The 13635-nt window shown below is 37.8% G+C and overlaps 1 protein-coding gene across 4 annotated transcripts in view; it reads right to left on the minus strand.

Annotated features, from left to right (window-relative positions):
• ZNF704 (zinc finger protein 704) overlaps positions 1-13635 on the minus strand; it is a 218643-nt gene that overhangs the window by 145958 nt on the left and 59050 nt on the right. For 3 of the 4 annotated variants that reach the window (XR_014017819.1, XM_081258803.1, XM_081258805.1), the window contains exon 3: positions 10101-10166. The exons of the other annotated variant lie outside the window; for it this stretch is intronic. Coding sequence is in view for 2 of the 3 variants with exons in the window: in XM_081258803.1 (XP_081114929.1) it covers positions 10101-10166 (66 nt within the window). In the remaining variant the exon portion in view is untranslated. The remainder of the gene's footprint in view (positions 1-10100; positions 10167-13635) is intronic. 4 annotated transcript variants of the gene reach the window in all.

Genomic DNA, 13635 nt, shown 5'->3' on the forward strand with positions numbered 1-13635 from the left:
AAAAGTGTGTAGGTTTTTTAAAAAATTGAAATATATTAATTGATGTATAACATTATGTTAATTTTAGGTATAATACTTGATGATTAGACATTTGCATATATTATGAAATGATCGCCATGGTAAGTCCAGTAACCATCTATCCCCAAAGTTATTACAGTATTATTGACCATATTCCTTATACTGTATAGTACAAACCTGTGACTTATTTATTTTATAACTGGAGGTTTGTGCTTCTTAATCCCCTTCATCTATTTTCCCTACTCTCCTACCCCTCCCTTCTGGCAGCCAGGCATTTGTTCTCTGTATCTATGACTCTGTTTATGTTTTGTTTTGTTTGTTTGTTTGTTTAGATACAACATATAAGTGAGATTATGTGGTATTTGTCTTTCTCTGTCTGACATTTCACTTAGCATAATAACTTCTAGATCCATCCATGTTGTCGCAAAAGGCAAAACTTCATTTTCTTTTAATTTTTATTTTTTTGCGGTACGCGGGCCTCTCACTGTTGTGGCCTCTCCCGTTACGGAGCACAGGCTCCGGACGCGCAGGCTCAGTGGCCATGGCTCACGGGCCCAGCCGCTCCACGGCATGTGGGATCTTCCCGGACCGGGGCACGAACCCATGTCCCCTGCATCAGCAGGTGGACTCTCAACCATTGCGCCACCAGGGAAGCCCTCATTTTTTTTTTATGGCTTACAAAATTCCACTGTGTATATATGCCACATCTTCTTTATCCATTCACCGATTGATGGACACTGAGGTTGCTTCCATATGTTGGCTATTGTAAATAATGCTGCAGTAAACACTGGGGTGCACATATCTTTTCAAATAGTGCTTTTGTTTCCTTTGGGTAAATACCCGTAAGTGGGATTGCTGGATCATACGGTAGCCTTATTTTTAACTTTTTGAGGAATCTCCATACTGTTTTCCATAGTAGCTGCACCAATTTACATTTCCACCAACAGCGCACAAGGGTTCCCTTTTCTCCACATCCTTGCCAACACTTGTCATTTTTTGTCTTTTTGATGACAGCCATTCTGACAGGTGTGAGGTACTATCTCATTGTGGTTTTGATTTGCATTTCCCTGATGATTAGTGATGTTGTGCATCTTTCCGTATGCCTGCTGGCCATCTGTATATCTTCTTAAACGTCTTTTCAGGTCCTTTGCCCATTTTTTAATTGGGTTGTTTGGGTTTGTTTGTTTTTTGATGTTGAGTTGTATGAGCTATTTGTATATTTTGGATATTAACCCGTTATCAGTTATGTTGTTTGCAAATATCTTCTCCCATTCAGTAGGTGGATTTTTGTTTTGTTTAGAGTTTCCTTTGCTATGCAAAACCTTTTTAGCATTATGTAATCACATTTGTTTAGTTTTGCTTTTGTTTCCCTTGCCTGAGGAGACAGATCCAAAAAAATATTACTAAGACTGATGCTAAAGAGCATGTTGCCTGTGTTTTCTTCTAGAAGTTTAATGGTTTCACGTCTTAGATTTAGCTCTTTAATCCATGTTGAGTTATTTTTTGTACAGAGTGTGATAAAGTAGTCCAGTCTGATTCTTTTGCACGTAGCTGTACAGTTTTCCAATACCATTATTGAAAAAGCTGTCTTTTCCCCACTGTATATCCTTACCTCCTTTGTCACGGATTAACTGTCCATAGAGTATGAGTTCTTTTGTGGGTTCTCTGTTCTGTTCCATTGAACTATGTGTCTCTTTTTGTACCAGTACCATACTGTTGTGGGGTTTTTTGTATTTTAAAAAATTCATTAATTTTTTTATTGATGTATAGTTGATTTACAATGTTGTATTAGTTTCAAGTGTTCAGCAAAGTGATTCAGTTATACATACCTACATATATATATATATATATATATACACATATATATATATATATATATATACACACACACACACATTCTTTTTCAGATTCTTTTCCCATATAGGTTATTATAAAATATTGAGTATAGCTCCTTGTGCTATACAGTAGGTCCTTGTTGTTTATCTGTTTTATATATAGTAATGTGTATATGTTATTCCCTAAATCCTAATTTATCCATCTCCCCACCTTACCCCTTTGGTAACCATAAGTTTGTTTTCTATATCTGTGAGTCTGTTTCTGTTTTGTAAATAAGTTCATTTGTATCATTTTTTAAGATTCCACATATAAGTGATACCATATGATATTTGCCTTTCTCCGACTTAGTTGTATGATAATCTCTAGGTCCAACCATGTAGCTGCAAATGGCATTATTTCATTCTTTTTTATGGCTGCGTAGCATTCCATTGTATATATACACCACATCTTCTTTATCCATTTATCTGTCAATGGACATTTAAGTTGTTTCCATGTCTTGGCTATTGTATAAATAGTGCTGGTATGAACATTGGGACTCATGTATCTTTTTGAATTATGGTTTCCTCTGGGAACATGCCCAGAAGTGGGATTGCAGGATCATACGGTAGCTCTATTTTTAGTTTTTTGAGGAACCTCCATACTGTTCTCCATAGTGGCTGTACCAATTTACATTTCCACCAACAGTGTAGGAGGGTTCTCTTTTCCCCACACTCTCTCCAGAATTTATTATTTGTAGACTTTTTGATGATGGCCATTCTGATTGGTGTGAGATAATGCCTCATTGTAGTTTTGATTTGCATTTCTCTGATAATTAGCAATGTTGAGCATCTTTTCATGTGCCTTTTGACCATGTTACCATACTGTTTTGATTGGTGTAGCTTTGTAGTATATTTTGATATCAGAGCTCATGATACGACCAGCTTTTTTTTTTTTTTTTCTCAAGATCACCTTGGGTATTCAGGGTCTTTTGTGTTTCCATGTAAATTTTAGAATTATTTGTTCTAATTCTGTGGAAAATGCCATTAGTATTTTCATAGGGATTGCACTGAATCTGTAGCTTGCCTTGGGGAGTATGGCCATTTTAACAATATTAATTCTTGCAATTCATGAGCAAGGTATATCTTTCCAATGTTTCTGTCATCTTCAATTTGTTTCATCAATGTCTTTTAGTTTTCCAATACAAGTCTTTCACCTCTTTGGTTAGATTTATTCCTAGGTATTTTATTCTTTTTGATGCAATTGTAAATGGGATTTTTTTTTCATTTCTCTCTTTGATAGCTCATTGTTAGTGTACAGAAGCACAACATATTTCTTCAACTTTATTGAATTCATTTATCAGTTATAATAGTTTTTTTTGGTGGTGTTAAGTTTTTCTATATATAGTATCATGTCACCTGCAAACAGTGACAGTTTTACTTCTTCCTTTCCAATTTGAATTTCTTTTATTTCTTTTTCTTCTCTGATAGCTGTGGCTAGAACTTCCAATACAATGTTGAATAAAAGTGGTGAGAGTGGACATTTTTCTCTTGCTTCTGATCTTAGAGGAAATGCTTTCATCTTTTCACCACTGAGTATGATGTTGGCTCTAGGTTTGTCATATGTGGCCTTTACTATGTTGAGGTATGCTCTTCAAGAACTCTCTTATTCCTTAAAATTATACTCTTCCCAAAGTGACCTGAAAGTTACAGCAGATTTTTTTTTGAGAATTTTACTTTATTTTGTTTAAATGGCCTACAGAGACAGGGAGAGTTATTAACTGAATGTGAAGATGGATTTGAGACAAAATACTGGTGGCAAATCACAAAAATTCATTTCTTCTTAGGTTTGTAGCAGTTTCTCTACAAATGCAAATGTTAATTTTCACTCTGTGTCATTATCTGCAGATATGTGGAAAATATGATGGCACAGTTTCGTTGTTAAGAACGAATCAAAACGGAAAACGTATTAGCCCTGAAAAATAAACATGTGGGGAACACAATTCTTAAATATAGCTTTCAATGGGGCTAATGCTTTCTATGAAGGTTACGAGGCACAATACAGGCTAAATGCCATGCTCCTCATGCCCCCAGCCCTCCTTATAAATGTGGTGCAGCTGTCTGGCACTTTTGCCAGTGATAGTTCTGTATGATCATTAACGCTACCTCCTTAGTATTTGTGAAATTACATTGCATGTGCAAAGAACTGAGGTGATATTTTTGAAAACCACATGGTTAATGTATTTACCAACTGTGGTTAGAGAATACAGTTTTCCCAAAAACAGTTCACAATTACCAGTATCTAAGATTCAGTGTTGTGTTTTATTCAGTGGCTTTTGCAGAACTTGGAACAGTCTGGTCACATCCAACTAACATTAAAGATTAGAGTTATCCTGATGTAATCAATCCCAGGGAACAAACATGAAAGTTTCTAATGTGATTTGATGAAATCTCACTTTCTGAAGATGAAAGCCACATTTTATTTAATTTTTAGTATGTGGTTGCAAATTGGATATAGAAAATAGCAGATGACCTTATGAGGTATTATTCTTACAAAGGAGCAGTGAAATTAGGCAAATCTATCATGTGACTGAACTTGAGGGTTCATTTAGGAAAGGGGAGTTCATGCGCTCCACTGAAGAAGTGAACGTTTGCCAAATCCAGTCAAAACAAATCCTGAGTGGGGGAGAGCCATCAAAATCTTTTCATCAGGACTTCCCTCGTGGCGCAGTGGTTAAGAATCCGCCTGCCAATGCAGGCAACACGGGTTTAAGCCCTGGTCTGGGAAGATTCCACATGCCGTGGAGCAACTAAGCCCATGGGCCACAACTACTGAGCCCACATGCCACAACTACTGAAGTCCGCATACTTAGAACCCATGTTCCACAACAAAAGAAGCCACCACAATGAGAAGTGTGTGCACTGCAACAAAGAGTAGAAGCCCACGTGCAGCAACGAAGACCCAATGCAGCCATAAATAAATAAATAAATAAATAAATAAATAAATAAATAAATAATCTTTTCATCATTTAGGGATTAAGCTGTACAATTACAGCTCGCCTCAAGAAAAGCCAATATATATAAATCAAAATGTAGGGAGGTAGTATTTATTTTAAAACAAAACTTCTTAAACTAGTGAGCACTTTTAGAATGTGTTTACATTACGATTATGTTTTGACTATTTAAGTTGGTCTTTATACCATGATTCATAAACACATTTATTATGCATATGACTTTTGCTTAAAGTGTGCAGGTCTTTGTTACTACAGTTTTATTGCTCAAGGCAACTTGGATTTAGCATGTCTAAAACCAAACCCCTTCCCTCCACCCAATCTATTTTCTTTTGTGTTACTTCTGAATTCTTTTTTTTACCAGCATTACCAACCACTTTATCCATCCAGATGCCCATGCCAGAAATTCTGGAACCATCCCGAGTACTTACTAAGCTTCCCATCTGCTTTATCCCCCCAGGTTCTGTGGAATCTGCACTTCACACTCTCTTGCACACAGCCCTCTCCTGTGATGCTTCTGCACTAGTTAAAGGTTTCACAACGATCTCTCTCAGATTTCTATATCTGCCTCTTCTTTCTGCCTTCGGTGTCAAAACTGATATACACATCCTCCCTACCTCCTCACCTCCACAGATACCAGAGAAGACTTTTCTGAAATGTCAGTCTAAGTTATCACTTGAATAGCTCTCCATAACCTAACAGATAAAAATCAAATTCTGAAAGTATTCCAAGTTAAGCCCAACTCTCCAGCCTTATCCCTTAACACTTCCCCACCCAGAACTCTATTTAGGGCGGGGTGGGGTGGGGTGGGGGGGGAGAACATAGGTTAATATTTAAAAGAAGAATCAATAACAGTTTAAGCTAGAAACAAAGTAAACCCATTGTTCCTAGGAGTCTTCTAAAAAATGACTTATCTGTTGCATTTCCTATTTTACAAGTAGCATGTATTCATTAACTGTTTTGTTACTATATAAAAAACCATAAGAAATGCATTAAGTGTGACGACCCACGTCCAAGCCTAAAGTCCTTGACTTGGCCTGTTAAAACTGGTAACAGTTGCCACCGTAGGGAATGTCAGAGTATCTGGTAACAAGAGGCCTTTTCAAACTCTGGAAATGAAGCTGCTTTCATATTTTTAAAAAACGAGAACTGTGGCTATATCACTTTAACCTTTCTTTTACTTAGATGAAATTTAAACATCTTCATAGTAATTATAATTGTACAAAAACATCAGTTATTCACAACTGGGATTGACTTTCCTTTTAGGAGACATCCTGGAATTGTGCTGTACATTTTTTCCTGACCCACAGATGCTGAAATGTCTCTCTCCTTACATGGGATACTCCTTCCTCCCTCCCTAACCCTTAAGAAACACTGCCATAGAAAGCTACTATTCCACCCTATCAGTGTGAGTGAGGCATTTTCTTCACGTGTGTTGTCAGAGCAGAAAAAAAGAGAAACCACTGTCTTAGGGATAAATGATAAGCTGGACTGAAATGTATAATTAACTGATGCTTTACTCTGAACCTGCACCATTCAATAGTCGTCACTAAACATTCTGGCTACCTTATACTGATTAACTGAAATAATGATATTTGGGATATGTTGAGTTAAATAATATACAGTATTAAATTTTTTTTCACTTGTTTCTTTACCCTGTTTTTTTTTAAATTAATTAATTAATTTACTTATGGCTGTGTTGGGTCTTCGTTTCTGTGAGAGGGCTTTCTCTAGTTGTGGCAAGCGGGGGCCACTCTTCATTGCAGTGCGCGGGCCTCTCACTGTCGTGGCCTCTTTTGTTGTGGAGCACAGGCTCCAGACGCGCAGGCTCAGTAATTGTGGCTCACGGGCCCAGTTGCTCCGTGGCATGTGGGATCTTCCCAGACCAGGGCTCGAACCCGTGTCCCCTGCATTGGCAGGCAGATTCTCAACCACTGCGCCACCAGGGAAGCCCTTTACCCTGTTTTTAAAGCAGCTACTGGAAATTTTTAAATTACATATATAGCTCATTAAATTTGTATTGTACAACGCTGCTCAAACATGATTCTTTTGAAATAAGTGAATGACAAACATCTTGCTTATTATTTGCCTTACTGTGATAAAAGCAGAATATAGAATTTATACTGGCAGGAGGAGGTGGGGAGTGGAAGGTAGTGGAAATCCAATTATTTCTACTACCTGATTGTTTAAATTTTGAACAGAAGTAGAGAGAAAAAAAAGATGTGTAAAATCTAAACATAAACCAATTCTTCAGAGGCAACCAGTGGCATCGGGAAGGCAGAATAATGGCACTCCTAAGCATTCTGGAATATCCCCATATACCCAACCTGTGCAACAAAGTCAGTGGTCCACTGTAGCACAACAGAGCTACTGGTCCACCTGAAGTTTCGGGGGTTAAATTTTCTCCATTTTGCTGCCATAAACGATTTAGACAGAACAGCATTTATTAATTATCCAAAGACTCTCTGAAAGTGATGCCTGCAAATGCCTGAATGTCACAGCTTTTAAAAACTGAAGTATAGTTGATATACAATACTGGATTAGTTTCATATGTTCAGCATAGTGATTCTGTTTGTTTGTTTTTTTAGGAGTATACTCCATGATAGATTATTATAAGATAATCTGCGCTATAGAGCAAATCCTTGTTGCATATCCATTTTATGTATAGTAGTTTGTATCTGTTAATCCTACACCCCTAATTTATCCCCCTCCCCTCTCCCCTTTGGTAACCATAGATTTGTTTTCTATGCCTGTGAGTCTGTTTCTGGTTTGCATATAGATTCATTTGTATTATTTTTTGGATTCCACATATAAATGATATCATATAGTATTTGTCTTTCTCTGTCTGACTTATTTCAGTAAGCATAATAAACTCTGGGTTACACTTTCAGTATTTTATTCAATACTACCCAATTGAAGCAGAGAGCATATCCTTTATTAATAGCAAAGTGACATAAATTGTTATTTTAAAAATCCATATTAATAACCAAAATTCACAGTGAAATTATAAACAGGTGGTATATTCTAGTTTGGTACTCATGTGTGCTTATAATAAAGGGATATAAAACAAAATGATTGGAAATAGGTGAATTTTAAATGTCGAGGCAAGAACATACAATGGAGAAAAGACAGCCTCTTCAATAAGTGGTGCGGGGAAAACTGGACAGCTGCATGTAAAAGAATGAAATTAGAACACTCCCTAACACCATACACAAAAATGAACTCAAAATGGATTAAAGACCTAAATGTAGGACTGGATACTATAAAACTCTTAGAGGAAAACATAGGAAAAACACTCTTTGACATAAACCACAGCAAGATCTCTTTTGACTCACCTCCTAGAGTAATGAAAATAAAAATAAACAAATGGGACCTAATGAAACTTAAAAGCTTTTGCACAGCAAAGGAAACCATGAACAAGACAAAAAGACAACCCTCAGAATGGGAGAAAATATTTGCAAATGAAGCAATGGACAAAGGATTAATCTCCAAACTATACAAACAGCTCATGGAGCTCAATATCAAAAAACAAACAACCCATTTAAAACATGGGCAGAAGACCTAAATAGACATTTCACAAAAGAAGACATACAGGTGGCCACATGAAAAGATGCTCAACATCACTAATTATTAGAGAAATGCAAATCAAAACTACAATGAAGTATCACCTTGCACCAGTCAGAATGGCCATCATCAAAAAATCTACAAACAATGAATGCTGGAGAGGGTGTGGAGAAAAGGGAACCCTTTTGCACTGTTGGTGGGAATATAAATGATACAGCCACTATGGAGAACAGTATGGAGGTTCCTTAAAAAACTAAAAATAGAACTACCATATGACCCAGCAATCCCACTACTGGGCACATACCCTGAGAAAACCATAATCAAAAGGACACATGTACCCCAATGTTCACTGCAGCACTATTTACAATAGCCAGGACATGGAAACAACCTAAATGTCCAACAACAGATGAACAGATAAAGAAGATGTGGTACATATATACAATGGAATATTACTCAACCATAAAAGGAATGAAATTGGGTCATTTGTAGAGACGTGGATGGACCTAGAGTCTGTCATACAGAGTGAAGTAAGGCAGAAAGAGAAAAACAAATATCGAATATTAACGCATATATGTGGAATCTAGAAAAATGGTACAGATGAAACTGTTTGCAGGACAGGAATAGAGACATAGACGTAGAGAATGGACATGTGGACACAATGGGGGGAAGAGGAGGGTGGGATGAATTGGGAGATTAGGTTTGACATAAATACACTACCATGTGTAAAATAGATAGCTAGTGGGAACCTACTGTATAGCACAGGGAGCTCGGTGCTCTGAGATGATGACCTAGATGGGTGGGATGGAGCGGGGAGGGACATCCAAGAGGGAGGGGATGTAGGTATACATATAGCTGATTCAGTTCATTGTACGGTAGAAACTAACACAACATTGTAAAGCAGTTATACTCCAATAAAAAAAATAAAGTCAACACAAACAAGTGACAAGTGTGTAAAGTTTTCTCTCAAACACACACACATAAACTAACTGAGCCAAATTTATGTCACAAACCACAAGCTTTCCTAAGTTATCACTAAGAAAATAAAGATAATGTCAGTCAATGCTATAGGTGCCAGTACGGGAAAGAGAACTGCTGGTTTAGAATTGTTGGTTCTCTGACTCACCTTATTAACTTCCTTCATAATTTTTTTAATCATTTTTAAAAAATTAGAGTATAGTTGCTTTACAATGTTGTGTTAGTTTCTGCTGTACAACGAATTGAATCAGTTATATGTACACATATATCCCTTCCCTCTTGGATCTCCCTCCCATCTCCCCCAACTTCCTTCATAATTTTGTAGAATATTATGAGAGTAGAGTTGTAGCATATGTGCATTTAAATTATAGAAATTCAACTATAAGCATTTGGCAGGAAGAGAGAACTCTAAAAAAACAACAGGGATTCGACTTTCTATCCATGTTGTCTCTCTCAATTCTTAACTCCGGGTCACTTGGCCTCAGACCAAAGAAAGGAGTAAGTAACTTGCTCTCTAGTCTGACGCATAGCTGTGTGTAAAACACTGTGAGACAAGATGTTGTTAATGAATGTTCTGTAAGACTGCGGTCTCAAGGTTATAACTCATAACAGAGCTCCTGTCTTTCCTTAAAGGTAGGGAGGTGTCCAGGAACAGCAAAGGAGCTTCCTGTAGGGACTTTTTCTGGCCTATGGTTGCAGGAAAAATCTCTTATCCACTCACCAGACTTCTTTACACAAAGCCAAGTGCCAAGGCTGTTCCCTGAGAATCTGGTCATTTCCCATCTCTCTGAAATGATTTTAAGAAAAGGAACACTGTTAAGGAGGTTCATTCCAGTGTTGGGGCTCTGGGTGGGGGGGGCTGCCCCTAAATATGCCACAATGGCATATTGATAATTTTGAATTAAAGTTACTTAAGAATCGGGGATGGATGGATTGGGAGTTTGGGGTGAGCAGATGCAAACTATTATATAGAAAATGGATAAACAACAAGGTCCTACTGTAGAGCACAGGGAACTATATTCAATATCCTGTGATAAACCATAATGGAAAAGAATATGAAGAGGGATATATCCTTTTTCATATTCTTTTCCATATATATTTCCGTCTTCCTGAAAGTAGGAAATCTCGCACATGAGAGGTATACTCCTTGCATCTGCAGGTAGAAGGACACCCTTTTTGCCAGAGAGAGGGAATTCGGGGCTTAGAAGCCTATATACACAAACCTTGTTACTTATTTTATTTACCACCTCAAGCCCAAACTCTGTTTAGATTCTTCACGAATGGAGCACCTCAAGCCTAAGCTTCTTTGTCCTGTCAATTCCTCTCAAATGTATCATTTCTTTGTCTAAAAAGTATAAAAGCTCCCTGCTTTGACTACTTCTTAGGTCCCATTTCTATGAGACCTCTGTGCACATGAATTAAAAATTTTTTTTTTTCTCTTGCTAATTTGTCCTGTGTAAATTTTAATATTAGTTCAGTCACAAAAACTCAAGAGAGGTCAAGAGGAAAATTTCCCCTACCTCAACACCAGATACCTATATTTTTTTAAAAAAGCTTTAATAATTATTCTCTGCTTTATGGCCCCAAACATCCTTTGGAAAACATGGGCCTTGTCACAGTGTCACGGATATTTACAAGTTTTCCCCCTAGTTCACTTCTTCCTTATGTTACATTATTAATTGTTTGAAAACACAGGTAAACTAAAGGTGCTCTGATCGTCCACTGCCTGTTGTGAACTCTTGGTCAGCACTGATAGTATGCCGCCTCTCCTACCTGGTGTTTTCCCCGGGCCCCCAGTATAACTGTCTCCATAAGCAGAGGTGGGGTGTGGGTGGGAGAGCTAAGATCGTGTCTTCGTCTCAAATCTTATTCAGTCCTGGACCGTTTTCAGAGTGAGAGTTATGAGTATTATTTGCTAGAACTTCACTAAGATGCTTAGTTCAGGTGCTGTAAGAGGGTATACAAGATTTAAACTGAGGAGATATTAGAGGAGTGAAACAATCCAAGGGAAATCTTAGACTGAGTCTCATCCCCAGAGACCTATGGCTCAAGGCTGCCCCAGATTCTGCCAAGAACTAGAAGTTCATATGATAGTAAGTTGAAGAGAGAGCATAAAAATGATCAGCTTCATCAGCATCCTACCATGTCTTCTCATTCCTAGCTCAGACTTACAATGGAGAGAACATTAGAAGAGAGAACATTTCTAATCTAGAACTTCATGGTTCTTGCCTCTAGAAGTAGAAAAGAAATTAGCAAGCCTCAAATATTTTGGAACATCACGTTACATGGTTTCATACTTCTTTTATTCAAGTTGTACGTCTCGTTTACAGATGCTAATAAATGAATCTATTCATTCTTTTACTAAAAAAAAAAAAGGCGTAAATTCCACCATTCCGTTCAATGAAATTTTGAGTAGGAAGGGGGAGAATAATTGTCTTTTTTTCAATTGGTTTCCAATCTCAAGTCTTTCATAGTGGGTTCTGGACTCACAGGTGATCGAAGATGTTGTAAATAATAATTTTGTTTCTACTTAATCTTGATTTATTTGTTGACTTTAGAATCTAAATCCCCAGCAAGATGTGACTTGTTTGTGTTCTGATGGCACAATGTGTTTCATTAAGTCATAATGTCAATTATGTCGGTTCCTAGCAATTTCCTGTTTCCGTCCCTCTATCAACATGATTATACTTGTGCTTTGGGAAGATCATTTTGGCTGCTGTGTAACAAACAGACAGACTGAAGCAAGAAAACAGGAACAACAGTTACTTGCTGACCTGAATTACTAAAAGGATGGGAAGGGATGGAAGTGGAAAAAGGTTCCCTGGAGGGGACTTCCCTGGTGGCGCCGTGGTTAAGAATCCACCTGCCAATGCAGGGGACATGGGTTCGAGCTCTGGTCTGGGAAGATCCCACATGCCGCGGAGCAACTAAGCCTGTGCGCCACAACTACTGAGACTGCGCTCTACAGCCTGCGAGCCACAACTACTGAAGCCAGCATGCCTAGAGCCCGTGTTCCGCAACAAGAGAAGCCACCGCAATGAGAAGCCCATGTACTGCAACGAACAGAAGCCCCTGCTCACTGCAACTAGAGAAAGCCCGCATGCAGCAACGAAGACCCAAAGCAGCCAAAAAATAAATAAATAAAAAATAAAATAAATTTAAAAAAAGTTTTCCTGGAAAAGATGGTCCTCATAGCTACTTTGTGGAGATTGCTTTGGTTCTTGACAATTACATAGTATTAGTCTTTCTCCAACATGGGTAGGTACATTTATATTGCTCTCCCAATATATATATATATATATATATATATATATATATATATATATATATATATATTTGTGTGTGTGTGTGTGTGTGTGTTTGGTATGCGGGCCTCTCACTGCTGTGGCCTCTCCCGTTGCTGAGCACAGGCCCTGGACGCGCAGGCCCAGCGGCCGTGGCCCACAGGCCCAGCCGCTCCGCGGCATGTGGGATCCTCCCGGACCAGGGCACGAACCCGTGCCCCCTGCATCGGCAGGTGGACTCCCAACCACTGCGCCACCAGGGAAGCCCCCAATATATTTTTTTAAAAAGAAAATGTTCAGTGAGATAAGCTTAGAGACCTTTTAAACTTTTCCCTCTGTTCAGTAGTTTCATATTGGTTACACGGTTTGTGACCTGAAACGTTTTTAATACATTTAAACATTAAACATTTGCTCCAGAAACTGCTATGCTTCTGGAGATTCAGAAATAATGATACCAATTTTGCCTTATCTCTCACTTAATTCCAAGTTTGACATAAAAGACTTTTCTATAAGTAATATATAGTACATACAAAGGAGAAAATGTAGAGAACACCACTGAAAATGGTAGCCCAAATAAGTTCACAATTTTCCATTGTCCACATAAGATATGGCTTGAAGCTCAGGTCATTTCCTAACTTTGAACTCAGAGATTAATGAGTTTCTGAAGTTCTTTCTAAACGATACAGTTCCCAGAGAGGCATTCTATAAGGAGAAAATGACTTCATTTTACCCAGCAAGTGATATATATGACATCACTATATTTTAAAACCCTGCAAAACAAACAGTGCCGTATGGTTCAATTTTTTTCCAGCAAACTAACGATCTGGAGTATTCTAATAAATTGTTGTTAGGAATATTTTTGGCCAAACTTTTCTTTTTCCCTTGTTACAACTGGTTTGCTAATAGATTTCTTTAGCTTTAGAGTTATAATTAGAAGACAGTTTCTACTTTGCATAATCAAATTGTAATTGC

Source organism: Mesoplodon bidens, assembly GCF_964165515.1.
Source record: "Mesoplodon bidens genome assembly, chromosome: 16".
Lineage (NCBI taxonomy): Eukaryota > Metazoa > Chordata > Mammalia > Artiodactyla > Ziphiidae > Mesoplodon > Mesoplodon bidens.